At 35.5% G+C, this 15,656-nt stretch overlaps 1 protein-coding gene across 4 annotated transcripts in view; it reads left to right on the forward strand.

Annotated features, from left to right (window-relative positions):
* Positions 1-15,656, forward strand: part of FMN2 (formin 2) — a 152,983-nt gene that overhangs the window by 96,777 nt on the left and 40,550 nt on the right. For all 4 annotated transcript variants that reach the window (XM_033056683.2, XM_033056685.2, XM_033056684.2 and 1 more), the window contains one exon: positions 8,155-8,247. In XM_033056683.2, the coding sequence (XP_032912574.1) occupies positions 8,155-8,247 (93 nt within the window). The remainder of the gene's footprint in view (positions 1-8,154; positions 8,248-15,656) is intronic.

The raw sequence follows: 15,656 nt of genomic DNA on the forward strand, positions 1-15,656 counted from the left end.
TTTACAAAAGAACACGCGGAATCTTATGAGTTACTAGAGCTAGTTAAGTGCCTTTTCAAATGTCTGAACAGGAAGAGAGGTGTATGATGCTGAGAAAATGCTGATAAAATTCTAAATATGAACTTATTCTTTTGAAGTCAGTGTGAGTAAATGAGTATTGATTATTCCTGGGAAATGCTGACTTTAAAGGCATAGAAATAAATACCCAGAATATATTAAAATTTTATGCTGAGATGGGGACTGTAACCTTGGATATTCATCAGTAATTAGATGGCAGATTTCATGGGTGGATTTCACCATTTGGTGAGGGTGGGTGTTTGATTTGTTCTTTGTCCCTGAGAAACTGAAACTTGTGGATAATACTGATACAGGCAGTATCAACAGTTTAAAGGTATTCTGTTCATGTTGGTTTCAAATATTCTGAAATCCATGCAGTGAGATCATGCTTATTTCAATGTGGGAAGGAAGTACTGGTTCACCCAGGAAAAAATATCTTCTGCAGATATTTTATTGCTGTCTTAGAAAACTTTCCATGATCATTATTCAAAGGTAAATTTCATTCCAGAAAGATCCTTTCATAAAGTTTAAAAAAACCCAGCAGAATACCCACAAAGTAGAGGACAGTTATTAAAAAGAAGTTTCATAGCTGTAGCAATAGCAATTCATTTTAATACTGCTATATCTTTCCATCTAAAGATGTCAGTAGTAGACACAGAGACATGTAGATATAAGTAATCTTCATGATGCTGTAAAATAACTTTTAACATGCTCTTTTGCGGTTTGGAGTTTGGGCTTATGTTTGTGTTAGAGTTATGGTGACTGGTTGGAAAGAAAAAGGACTTGTGATGTTCAAACTTCTATGTTTTCTTCACTTTTGACAATCAAGGCTATTATCCATTTACAAGTGCTAATAGACTTTATGCCTTGGCAGTTTGTAAAATTTTAGAAAAGAAAATCTCTTCTGGTATTTCAGATTACAAGTGCAAGTCCCAAAGACTTTTAGAAGCAAACCATGTGGCTGTTCCAAGATGAATAAGATAGAAAATTGAGGTTTTTAAATAATACAGGATAAAATTTATATATCAGATTTTTTTTTTTGTAAGATAGAAGACCAAAGAACAGGTAGATCCTCTTACTAACAAATCAAGTGAGTTTGGCTCCATCTGTTGCTCCTAGATTTCACAGCTCTCCAGGATTCCCACTTTAGCCTTTTTGACTTCAGTGACATATAGTTTGTTAAGCAACTTGATCTGCTTTTGATCTCTCCTGGCTGTCAGCAACGTTCCTTGATGCAGTCATGCCAAGCAATGACTTCTGTTCCTATGTCATTCCACAGAAGAAACTTTAGCACTTGCCACATGACTTAAATCAACTCACCATGTAAAGAAAATTGGGCATCCAGGGTCACAGGAGCAGTGTGTGACTCTCACTGATTAGGACCTCTGTTGTATAACTATTAGCATCAGTGTGTTTTTCTAGACTCTGCAGAGTGCTCCAGGTAGAGCAGAAAGATGAGGAAGACATGCATTAAATCAATCAAGATTCTAAACCACTTTGTTCTGACACTCTCTTAAGATAAAATTTTGTTTCAGGAAAATGTTGGATTTGTGGCCCAAATCCACAATGGATGTGGATTAAATTCTTTAAAATGTATTCAGTTTAGGAAAGAACTAGAACACTAGAATGGCATTGAGAGTTACAGAATTATGACAAGCTAAAATGTTTAGAAGCTATTCTTTGGCCACACATTAGTATTCTAGCCTTACAAGATTAAGTTTATTCTTGCTAATCAGAAACTCATTCATCACTTGTCACTTATTGCAAAACTTTCACTGAAGCTCTTCTAAAAGGGAATTAGAAACAATGTCAGGCAGAAAGTAAATCTGACTTGTAGAAGAGATTAATAGTACAATGAAGTGCAGATTGCTATGAAATTCAGTTGAAGTCAGTGCTTGTTTATATGTCATAATGTCATATTTAATAAATTTGATTGGAAACTGACTACAAGCAATAATTATGATAATTAAATATTATTTTTGTAGTGATACTTTCTTTTCCTATTCTGAGTGTTTACAACTAATTGAAAATTCTCCATCCAAAAGAAGCTAGGCTGTGTGGCCCAGTACATCTCCCTGATCTGGAATAAATGTGACTGAGAATGTTTATAAAGTGTTAAGCATTTGCAGAACATTTTGTTTTTTAAAAGTATGTTCCAAGAAAAGCCCCAGAGTCTCTTGGAAAAATACACGTTGCCTATTTTTTTCAGTGCTTGCTACAGTCACCTAAAGTTACCTATTCAGTTTGGACCTGCTAGTTGTGGAGCTGTTATGTGCTCTCTTGTTTAACACCTGCTGTGTGAATAACAGCATTGGAAGCACCATCCTGTGTAATAAAAAGGCTTTTAAGAATTGTGTTTGGGATGGTGTTAATGTGCCACTGAGAGTGTTCAGACAGCAATAGGCTTGTTAATCATTCCTCTTGCCTCAGTAAAGGTTGCCTCAATACTTAGAAAGAGTTCCATAGTTTGAGATGGAATTTTCCTCTTCATGGTCAAATCTGTGTCTGGGGTGTATGGATTACTTTGCAAAATAAGATTTCATCCACTATTTGTTATTTACTAAGTAATATTAATGCTTTCAGACTAATTTTTTTTTTAAATGCAACATTTATTTGCCCCTTTCTCACACACGCACCCACACATGTGTCCTTGTATTTTTCATATTCTCAAGATTGTGTTCCATCACAGTTCTGAATATGGATCTAAGACTCTGGAAACATTTCAATACCACTTCTTGATCCAAAGCAAGAGTGGAATTAATTGCAACTTTAGTTAAACTTGAGCGGCCTTAAGCCATTTAGGGCCCCACATCAGATGGAAGAAAGGGAAAGGATTGCCCTTCTAAATTTGATTGTCCTCTCCTAAAGGAGGAGAGGGACAATCTAAGGATTGGTAGAATTCCTAGTTAAGGAAAGGCTTTGAGCCTAATCTGGTGATCTGTCTTTTCAAAAACTAAAGTTTGGTGAAATAAAGTGTATCCTAAGGTACTTCCCAAAAAGTTTTTTTTAATGTGCTGATGTTTCAAAGAAGAGAAGACAGAACTGGAGTAGAGGGAATTGAAATGAGAAAAAATTGTATTCTTTGGAGTTTGAATTCATTGCGTCATAAAAAACATTCTAAGACAATTTGAAATGTTTGTGGTTTTGTCATTCTCTGTCAATAGTTTTGATATAAATGTGAATGAAACTGTTTCCCAATTAAAAAATAGATCTTTTCTTTTTCTTCTATGATCCATAGATCCATATTCTGATGAAATAAAATCCTTCAGTCTTTTATAAAAAATGTCAAATCACTCAAGGTAATTAATAGCAAAATAATATAGCAGCAGTAGTATTTTAGGTCAGTCCTCCAGTTATCTCTACCCGCTACCTTTACAGAAACATGTATTGTTTTAACTAAATTAAATCTTTGCATTTGCCTGCTCATTAACAATTGTACATCCACAAATTTTATCTGTTTAGTTATCACTGAAAGGGTTAATTGCTGCAGCTATGCTGCATGCAGATTCCTAAACCTAAACCAGATGTAAACTAAAGCCAGGCTTTCAGTCAATCTGTGAGTCATATTTTACTGTCCTTAAAACTCCAAACAAGGAGCTGTCTATGGAAACCCTTGAAGACTCAGCAGTTCTTAGTGGAAGTCATTATATTCCAATAAAAATAAATAAAAGAAAATTAAGAGCTCTTTCTGCATTTGTGGCTGGATTCATCAGAGTTTGGCTTTTGATGAGGCCAGCATTGTTTCCTTTAGATAAATTCTAAACTTTCTTCTAAAGTCACAGGTTGCAGTTGTAAGGAATCCAGAAAGCACTGAGGAAGTTGAGAAAGCAGTGATTATGTTGTTCTATAGGTTTCAGACAAGAAAGACACAGGCATGTCTCCTGTGGAAGTCTGAGTACTCAAAATCTCATAAATTTAAGGACATAATTTCAAAGCTTCCATAAAGGCTTAAAAGCAAATAGTCTATCAAGTCTCAATTAAAGGTGTGCTCTCAAATATCTCCAACTATATTGAAAATCCACCTGACTTCTAGCAGACTTCTATAGATAAGTATGTAGTTTCTGAATTAATTAACAAAAACAGCTCAATGGATCTGTTATTACTCATACGAGGTAATTCATCAGTCTGCTTACCTTTTTTTGGTTTTTTTTATGGGTTGGGGCTTTTTTATTGTTGGGTTTGAGGCTTTTGTTTGTTTGTTTTTATTTTTCATTTAGTTTTTGTATTTTGGGGGTTTGAAAAGAAAAATCTGGTTGCCCATTGTTATCCTGGCCAAAGAAAATGCAGTAAGCCTGAGGAGCAGCTGGTCATCTCCTCACCCATTTTGTTCAAACAGAGATCTTTTATGTTTAGAAGAGATTTGTGCTTGTATGGGCTAAAATTGAGTATCCAACAGAACCAGCTGGAAAATGTGCATTAAAAACATAAATATTCTGAAGTTGAAATTTCTTTTTCTCCTTTTCAGAAAGGTAAAACAACTATTTATGATAATGTAACTGAGTGCATTTTACATCACTTACCAGAATCACTTACAAAAAACGTTAGTGCAAAGCACAGATTGTTTTGCCACTTTCCTTTTTTATATAGATGTCTCTTAAATTGTACTGGCTGTTGTGAAACTTGTTTTTTTAGTAAATTGACCTGAAATAAAAGAAAAAAAAAATAGGATGAGCAAACTGACGCAATAGCTTGAAAAATGCAACTGCATTTTAACACAGAAATAGAGAATGAGATGAATTCTTAAAATATTGGATACAGCTGAAATTGCAATTTATTTAAATCTCTAAACTGGTTTTAAGCACAGATTTTCAAATCAATTTCGAGATCAGGAGCACTTGAGACACCTGTGTATGTATGGGCAAAAGGTACCAGTTTGAATTGCCCACAAGAATCCATTTTGATTTCTTCTGTGAAAAATGACATACCGCTCTCTGCAGCATATGATCTTGAGAGGAGATCAACTTAGATGTGTTATCACTTCTTTGCATTGTTTATATATTGCTTTTGTGTTAAAATTGATTGAGAGGGCTGAAGAAAAGGTGTCTCTGCCCTTGCCAACTCCTGCTTAGAATTTGAGATCTTTGGATGGTCTCAAGTGCATGATTTGGGACTAGAGAATACCGAAACCTTCACCTTGCTTCAAAGCAGCAAAAGGTATCTTTATTCCTGTTTGGGCAATTCAGTCTTATGAGATAAATTTCTACCTAGTGCTTGGCTTTTGTGACTGCCTAGATGAGTCTCAGTTGGGGTGCCTTGAATACTTTTCAATTCTTTCACTATAAGAAAATTTTCAATCTGCTCGAAGTAAATGGAGTTTTAAAAATATGCTCATTTTTCAATTATCTGCAAAAGCACGCTAAGTTTTTCAGTTGTATACACATCTGCTAAAATGAGAGAATAACTAAACATGAAAACAGGGAACTTAAGATCAAGTTTTGAGTCAGTTAAGAATAATCAGAAAGCTTTTGCTATAGACAAAACTTTGTAAAAGTCGTCACAGCAGATCCCCTTTGCCAATCTATTCCTTTGATATTTGGGATGTTTAGCTGAGCTGTTTCATGGAGATAAATGTGTTTGAGTATGAAGCTGAGGATAAAAAAAATTTAGAGGGTGTTTTGCATTCTCACATACTTTCCCCCCTCCATGATTTTTCTCCATGTTGCTTAGAAGTTATTAAATACCCTTCTGACACAAGCATTTACTCAGTATCTTATTTCTTCATTTGGGCAGAAATACTGGGAACTGGTATTTAGTTATTCAGTTACACTGAGAAATAGCAATGACTCATATGAATAGTGGGGCTTTATATTCTAGTGACAAATTACAGAAAATAATGAATGAGTGCTATATCCAACAGGTTGTACAGGGAGACTTCAAATCCAGTCTTGGTGATTTGGAGAATTGAGAAACTTAGGAGGAGCTTACAGGCCTGTTAATTTCTTTGAAGAAAACAAGTGATGAACTAGTTTGTTTTAACAATTATAATAATCATTAGTATGGTAATAATGACTGGATTTTTTAATTTTTAAAGTCTAATGCTGCATATATTTATTTACTCTCCCTACAGCAAGAGAAAGGGATTGTTTTCCCTGTGTTTTCTTTTAGATTTTAGATTATTTACAATGTTTGTAATTCAAAAATAAGGTGAAAATGGACCTGAATTATTATTCTTCTGAACATCATTGATTTTAGTCTTTTCACATAGAGAGGGGTGTGGGCAGAAAAGAACAAAAATTACTCCCCCAAAAACTAGACAAACAAAGGTATGATTAAATGCACACCCTTTCCCACACTACACATATGTGCACAAACAAGTCAACTATGGGAGATCACCCAGTATCCGAACAGTTCAGAAAGAGGCATTTAATTTTGACAATCAATGTTGCATGTTTTGTTGAAATGGATATGGGCTAAGATTTTTGGTGGGTATGAGTCTTCATAGTATATTTCTCTCACATTGGCTGAGGGATCAGTGGTTCAGCTAAGCTGCAGACATTCAAGAGAGTATTACGCTGTACTGCTCTGAAAAATATTTAATCCATATTCTTAAAAAAGGTATGGAGTTTCGGTGATATTAAATGTTATGGTAGGTTCTATTGCCTCTTTGAGCTCTGACATGTTTCTGCATAAGAGAAAAGAATAATCTAAATTCTATGTATTACCATCAGAACATTTCCCTTTGGAGAATAGTCCTCTATTTCTTCTTCCGTCATATGTTGTAAGAAAATCCGTGGTCACCCCACCCCTATTTCATATGTGTTAACTAATTTTTTTAAAAACCTACAGGCTTCCCATTATATAATTATATATCATATGACTATGGGGGGGGTGTTCACTTTTTAAAAAAATTTTACTATTGCTTCATAAGTAGGTTACCTGTATAAGTAGACATATTCATGTTTATCTTTCCCCTAGAAGGCTGCTGTTATTATGTCTATTTTGCTCCAAGCTTAAAAAAATAATAATTAAAATTATCACCCTGGTTTTACATCACTGGTGTGGAGTTACCAGTTATTTGAGTCAGTCTGCTTTTTGGTGTATTTGCATTTTAAATAATAGGATAATGCTGCTACCTCAGCAGTACCCTAAATACCAAAATATTAGAATTTCTGCTACCTCAAAATATTTTTTACACCTTTAACTGGTTTCTGTCTTTAAGGACATACTAATAATTCTTTTTTTCCTAAAGAAACCCTGGAGGGTAAGCAAGGAAATGCATGTTTTGGAATGTGTGCATTTGAACTGAAAATTCTCAGGCAGAATCAAGCAGGATTCATTTCTGTTGAATTATAGGAACTTTTCACAGCCTGAAGAGATTTTCCTTATAGTGGAAATTGGAGTTTCATGTTCATCTGAAATAATAGTCTCAGGTCTTCTCCTGACGCAAATTAAATTATCTTGGATAGCTGGTGGAAGTATGACAGTACCACTTTACCCACAAATAATCTTTGTGTCAGATCAGCTTTAGGCTCCAGATTCTGTATCTTGGTTTTTAAGCAAGTAAGAAGCAAGCTGTTCTTGTTCAAGTTCTCTCACAGAGCTCAAGCCATGAGTGCTGTACTCTTAAAATCTTTCACTTTAATCCTTTTGCACTATTACTTTTGAACAATGCAAAACTCTTCACTGCATCTGTAGTTTTATCAAGTATCAATCCCTTATCTGGCTTAGCTTGCTAAATTAAGGTCATTCCTACTATTTGGTGCAGGTTTGGCATCTGAACCTTATTTTGATTCAGGCAGTATTACCTGGGGCGAGGTATATCAAAACACAGCCTGGAATCTGAGTTTTTAATTTTGTTCTCATACAATTCTGCCCCTTAAATTTGTCTTTCTCCCTCAAAACAATTGAATGCTTTTGTTAATTTTTGCTACCACTTATTTAAACTCACACGCCGGCCACAAATTATCTGCATATAAAAATATATAATTGGGAACATGACTGTTCCTGGTTCTATTACCATAGTGTTCGTACTTGTAGCGTGTTTGAGGCACATATTGAAGCAGTTCCACTGGATATGAATTGAAGTGTCTTTTACTGCAGTATGCAGATCCATGCTATGATGTGTCATCCTGAACTAATCTGTTACTTAAATTTCAGCATGTGAGACAGAAGCAGCAAAAGTTTATCAGCTATCACTAGAAGAGCACCTACAGCCCTTCAAAGACAACATGGAGCAATTCATTAGTCAAGGTAAATAATGAAACGTCACTTAACCTTTTCATGACATTTCAAAGGAAAGCTATGGGAACAATGTTTATACGTTGTGGGAAAGGGACTGTTTATTTTGGCATCACAGAAAGACATGGATTAGTTTAATCAGATGCCACACAGTTCTAACAGATTTGCAAAATTATTCTGTTGTACTATAGGTGACTCACTCTCTTTTGCATGACAGCAGAGACAAATGCTATTGGCTTGAGTATGTGTTCTTCTAAGTTCAACATTCCAATAGAAAACAAATTTGTAGCCTTTGTTCCTTGAAAAATTATTGAAACTGGATCTGTTTCATTAACTTCATTCCAATGAGATAATTCCTTTGTATGCACCAAAAAAATGGAATAAGCATAACAAAAATAGTTAAAGGTTTTCCAGATACACTTGCAAATCCGTGTGAAATACTTGAATGAGATTAATGGTTAACACTTCAAGAAAAAAATATATTAGAAATATCCAGGATCAACTGGCATCTGAGTATTAGTAGAAAAACACTTGAAAAATGAATAGACTGTGCTTTACTGGACCTTTCTTTGACAAGATTATAGGAAATATGGATAACTTTAGGTTTTGCCTAATAGTATATCAGAGCATCTCTTGAAATGCTACTCTGTATTGACCAATTTGCTTTTTAATACAAGTCAGAATTCAATGCATCAGGGTTAAAATACCCTGATGAGTATACCAACATAATTTTAACATTTTGCTGCTTCTTCTGCTTTGATATTTTGTCTTATAATCGAAGGCAGACCTGTTGTCTCCTGCACAGGCAAATTATGAGAGAATTCTGTTTTTAGTGCTGATTCATCAGTCATTAACCTAGAGATGTGTTAGAGCTACCATATCTAGAAATAGTTATTAACTGAATGTGCTTTGTCAGATATGCTTGTATGTCTTCCTGGTTAGAGTATTCAAGACGAGTATCTATCCAAATGTTGTAAATGGAGTACCTATGGAGTCACAGAGTGGTTTGGGTTGGAGGGGACTAGATCAGGCTGCTCATGTGCTGGTCCATGCTATAGGACTTCAATTACAGGGAATAAATTGAACACACCCAATATTTTTAATCATCGAATATAACTGATGTTTTCTAAGAAAAAATGTCTACTAACCAAACATGGCAAACAGGATGTTGTCTCCAGTACTAGTGGGTATGAACCAATTTAAGACTGGATTCTGGTTATGTATATGGCATATAAATATTGCAATAGGGGTATGATTGAACATGTAGCATGTGTTTTACATCAGGTTTATGTTAGGGTTTTTATGTATAGATAGGGGACATCGCAAGTTTGTCTGTAAGATATCACTATTGGCATACTGTAAATCATGTCATCTAAATCTTAATAACAGAGTAGGGAAACAAAGATGGGGATTACCCCTGGAATGTTCAGGGCCAAGTTGGATGGAGCTCTGAGCAACCTGGTCTAGTGAAAGGTGTCCCTGACTATGGCAGAGGGGTTGGAACTAGATGATCGATAAGGCCCCTTCCAACCCAAACCATTCCATGATTATATGATTGTGTCTCAGCAGACAGTAAAATTTGTTAAAATTGTGGGTTTTTTTCTTTTAGAAATCATATTTTTAAAAGTATCTGACTTTATACTTATGCTTGTTTTATGATTTCTGGCTATACTTTCCAGAATATAATTTTATATACACTGTATAGTGATCTGGTTTTGCAAGAATATGCAATTTCCTTTGTGATTATGTGTCCATACTTTAGGAGAGTGAGGAAAAAGAAAAGAAAAAAAGCATATCCATCACATCCATTACAAGCTTTGCTGTGTTCCTATATTAATGGTGTACATTGTTGGGTGGTTGACAAAAGGAGAAACCCATAATGTCAGTAAAAATATCACTGTCTTATTTTGATGAAAATAGTTGGAAATGTGTATTGTGAACACAGTAAAGTGTGGCTAAACAATTTCTACATTTTTTTAAAACCTTGGGGCCGATTATGCAGAATTCTATCCCAATGTAAGAAAGACAAAGGCTAACATATAGCAAAAAAGAATCTCTGGTTAAGTTCCAAAAATAAAGTAATTTAAATACCTTTCATTATGAAATCCTTTGTTTTTACTTCATGGGATTGAATTCCGACTTGAAAGAGGCCATGTTTAAAGCAGGATTTCTCTTTCCTGTTCAGTGTTTGACAGGCTTTTGATCTAGATATTTTTTCTAAGGGCTTTTGTTGTTTGTGTAGACATAATCGATGAGTCTTTTCAGCTAGACTGCACACGTGATCATTTAGAAAAACAGAGGGACAATTCTTGGCACCTTTTGGGGATTTTTTGTTTATATAACATATGCTCTGGGCAAAGAAAAATCAAGCTTTACGTTTTTATCTTTTCAAGTTCCAGTTTCTCTAAAGTCAGAAAAAGTTTTAGCTTATAATTCAGATGAAAAGCATTTTTCATAAGGTTGAATAATCTGGCATGTTTATATGATGTCTTTTCAGAGTAGATAACTTGTGTGCACAATGGGACCCAAAAGTTCAAAGTACCTAGTTACTTACAGCATATTCACTTGTACATGTTGCAAGCAGCTAAAATCGAAAATGGTTTTCCCATAGGCAAGAAAACTTGGACACCAAATTAAATATCCTTGGCAAGGGGTTAGAAAGGCTATGCTATATAAGAGTAGTTACTGTCATAAACAGTAACATAACTTTGTTATGTTACTGCAACTAGTCCAGCTGATTGTTGATAATGTTGTACTAATTTTTTTTTTTAAATCTCTTTTTTAATGTTAACACTTTTATTAGAGTCATCAGAGACAAAACAAGGTTGTATATCACTAGCTTGATTGCAAAGATGGTTTCATTTGAAAGCTAAAAATGGGGAAGAGGCGAGAATGTGTTCAGGATCATGCAATTTTTAGATGAAAATGGTAGTGGTATGTGTGATGTTCAGTATTTGCATTGCTATCCAAGTTAATAGGCTAAACAATTAGCATGTGCAAATTAGTTACAGGATGCAAGATCCTTCTTGAGAGACTTCATGATCATTCTTAAAACGATCAATATACTTAACAGAAGGTTAAATTACCTGTGCTCTCCTTCCTACATTGGTTCAGTGAAAATTGGCAAGCATGATTTATCCTAGTCACTGGATTTTTGAGGGTCTGTGTGCTTCAAAACCTTCAACAAAATCCTCTCTGTTCTTCCAGGTTCTCTTGTTTTCTTCCATGTTTTCTTCTCCTTGTTTTCTTTTCACATCCTCTCTTTGATTAGTATACTGCAATCATATCAAATCACCAAATGTATGATGTGGTTCTCTTGTTCTTACAAATGTCAAATTATTTTCTGAACTTCTCCATAGCCATACAATTTTAAAAGGGGGAAAAATATAAAAAAAAAATAAATTAAAAAGTGGAAAATCCACTTCAAAAAAGGATATTGAAGAAAAGTTGTCAGAAAATACAAAACTCTTCAAAATTCTTTGTTTCTTATTTAGTTTTTTACAACTATTTATCTAAGCATTTCCAATATGGAATATATAACTATGAAATTTAGTAAATTGTTCTTTTCCAATGAAAACGTGTTCATACCAAACAGTATGAATTTAAAATTTGCATGTCCCCAATATAGCATATATATATATATAGTCACATTTTTTGTCTTTGAGTTATTCCCCACAAGTTATCACAATTTAAATGAGTAAGGTTGAAAGCAAAGCCCTGTTTGGGAACCTTATCTCCGTATGTACCTGTGGATAAATTAGGATGCAAATACATAAGAGATGATGTCCACCGGTTCAGAAAGTTTCAGAAATCACCTCTTTTCCTGGTGAAAATGAGTCTGACATGAGACAGTGGGGAAATGCTGTGGGTACTAATTATCATGCAGTTTGTAGAGGAATTTTAATTAGCAGTTAGTAATCCTTTAACCTTGTCCCCAAGGGACAGGATAACCAGCTCATGCTGAAAGAATTGTGTGTGCATGAACCACAAATGATTTGTAGTCCCCAGGTTTTAACTGTGGTTAACTTTGCAGTGAAAAGCAGTCTCTGGGTGTTTGTTCTTGGGATGCTGTCTAGGCTGGGCATTCTTGTCAGCTTGATAAAGCAGGAAACTTATGGCAGGAGGTAGCAACCATCACTCCCTCAAAACAGTATGTCTTGTTTGGGAAGCAGGAAGATTCAATGTGTTGAAATCACAGCTTTTCCACTGAGATTCTATAAATTGGGAAAGTGTTGTGGACTTCAAATGTATAGCAAATCATGCTATATCATATTAAGAAGCCAAGCCAGTATAGTTCATTTTAGACTTTAGAAAAACCATTATGCCATGGGAAAAGTACAAGCATTGTTTGCAGAAATAAAATCAGAAATTTCTGTTTGAGTTTTTCATTTAAAACCAATAAGAATTATTCCTGTGTGATTTTAAGTTTGGAACCACAGGGTAACCATTCAATCCTTTGTACCTTCCAGTTTTATTTTGCAAAATTCTGCAATTCTGCTATTGTAAATGAATACCAGGATCAGGTTTTGTTCTGCTGGACCCAAGAATATAGACTCTTCTCCAGACCTAAATTCTAGTCATATCCTCGTGATCTTACAGAATAAGGATGCTAAAATTGTCCTGTTGGTTTAACTGTCTGTAACTATCTCCTTCTTTTGCCTGGAAGACCATTCAGGAACCCAGTTTCCAAACTGTTACTAAAAGAATGTATAAATCAGTGAGTTCTATTTATCACTGTAGCTGCAACCAGATAGCTGGTCATGACTTGTTCTTTTAGGTCAAGTAGCAAAACACTGTGCATCATCAAATGATGGATTGCGAATGAGACTAAAGCATCAGACTGAATCTTGGATGTCTGTGTTAAGTTCCTGGCTCCAGAAATACTGTAGATGATTGCAAAATGAGTTCTGCTAGGGTAATCTTAATTCTGGCCTTTTCTAACCCAGAATGATTGATTTTGCAGATTCCATTTTCTTTAAATATTGTTTTTATAATTTGACAAATATAAGGGAGAACATAGCAGTAGTTCATAATTTTTCTAAAAATAATTTGAGGAAAATATAATCAAAACATGATTAGAAAGATATATGAATAAATGTGGTTTTGTTTTTCTTTAAAAAATTGCATGAAACATTAAGAGGTTGGATATTAGTAATTTATGTGGAGACATTCACTTTAAATATTATTATGATTACCAAAATATACTCATTACTAAGATCTAAAAAATACTTTTCCTTTGAGAAGAAAATGTTGGAGGAATATGAAGGGCAAACAACATAATTCCTCTATCTTTTGTTCTAGTGAGTTTAAACTTAAGCAGTTTAATTTTATGAATGTTTACATTTTTCTGTTAGTATTCTTTTTGTTGAATTATTGAAGGAGCTTTTAAAACTTGTTCTTTGAGGCCTGAAAGTATTTTTTTAATCTCCCACTGACATCTTAATGCTGATAAATAGTTTCGAGTCAGCATGATATAAACTTGTCCCTACTTCAGATGTCAGCACCTCCATTGGTGTGCATTTTTACATAATAATCCTAATTCAGATTGTGTTGCATTTGCAACACTAGACAGGCTTCACTGAATTAGCCTTACCTTGCTTCAAAGTCCATGAAAGACCAAACTTTGAGACTGTGACTATCAGCTGTTTTGCACCTTGGCACAGGATCTAATCTAATCACTTCTGTAGGCATCCCGGTGCTTTCAGACAGCACAGGTGTGGTAGAGTTAAAAAAGATACATTGTTCTGGTGTGATGACAAAATATGAGTATCACAATAACATGAAGTCATCCAACTCAAAAGACTGAAAAAAATGCCTTCTGAAAAGAAGTTACTAAAAACCTTGTGGATGGTTGGGGAGGAGAGAAAATTCACATTTCAAATCTCTTCTCCAGAAAAAATGTAATCAAATAAGACTTATGACATAGTTCTTGGAATGGAAAATGAAAATTAAGAGGACATTAAAGCTTAATGAGCCTTAATCACAATTGCACACGTTCTTCAGACTCACATATGAACAATTCTTTTGCTGGATCTTTACAGTACCTAAAGTCATAGGTATGCTGTCTAATTTACATCTGTTTGCTGCCTAGTCCTGACCTGAGACCTTTTAAAGAGTGTAGGATTTAAGATCAGTAGCAGGGAACATCGAGCTCAAAGCTGCGCACAAAATACAATGTATTTTACTTCTGTGAATGTGACATTACAGCATTACAGTGAGTAGCTGCTAAAATTACATATCTAAGTATGATGGAATGATTTGCTGGAGGGGGTTTTTTTTGGTTGTTGCTACATTATGGGGTTTTTTAGAATGCTGGATTTGGATCCCACTTTTCTCTCCCTCAATTCAGCTGACAAGAGAGGTCATCCTTCAAAGACAGACAAATCAGAGAATAGTTTGGGTTGGAGGGGACCTTAAAGATCATCTAGTTCCAACCCCTACCATGCACACCTTCCACTAGACCAGGTTGCTCAGAGCCTCATCCAACCCAGCCCTGAACACTTCCAGGGATGGGACACCCACAAACACTATGGGCAACCTGTTCCAATGTCTCATTGCCCTCACAGTGAAGAATTTAGTGTGGGTATCTAATGTAAGTGTACCTTCTTTCAGTTTGAAGCCATTTCCCCTTGTCCTATCACTAAACACCCCCATAAAAAGTTCCACACCAGCTCTCTTGTAGGCCCCCTTTAGGTACAGGAAGGCGTCTGTAAGGTGGCCTCAAAGCCTTTTTTTCCTCTTGTCTTCATAGGTGAGATGTTCCATCCTTTCTATCACCTTCTGTGTACTTGCTCTAAAAGGTTGCTTCTTAGGTTGAGGGCCCCAGAGCTGGGCATAGTACCCCAAGCGGGGTCTCCCAAGAGCAGAGGGAGAGAATCACCTCCCTTGACCTGTTGGCCATACTGCTTTTGATGCAGCTCATGACAGGGTTTTGGGGCTGTGAGCATGCGTTGCCCAGCCATAGTGAGCTGCTCATCACCCAACACACAAGTCCTACTCCTCTCTTCTGTTCTCAGATTGTTCTCTGCCTAACCTATGTTTGTACTTAGGATTGATCTGACTGAGGCGAAGAACCTTGCACTTGACTTTGTTGAACTTCATGAGGCTGAGACAGGCCCACCTCTCAAACCTATCCTGGTCTCTCTGGAGGGCATCTCTTCCCAGCACCACAAAACTCTTATGGTGTTGACTGCACCACACAGCATGGTGTCATCAGCAAACTTGCTGTGTCCTCAATCCCACTGTCCATGTTGCCAAAAAAGCTGTTAAAAAGGGCTGGTCCAAAAACCAATCTCTGAGTAATTCCACTTGTCACTGCTTTCTTCTTGGACATTGAGCTGTTAACCACAAGTCTGTGAGTGTGAACATCAGCCAGTTTTTTATCCTCCCAGTGTTCCATCTGTCAAGCCTGTGACTCTTCA

This window comes from Catharus ustulatus, chromosome 3 (assembly GCF_009819885.2).
Source record: "Catharus ustulatus isolate bCatUst1 chromosome 3, bCatUst1.pri.v2, whole genome shotgun sequence".
NCBI classification, from domain to species: domain Eukaryota; kingdom Metazoa; phylum Chordata; class Aves; order Passeriformes; family Turdidae; genus Catharus; species Catharus ustulatus.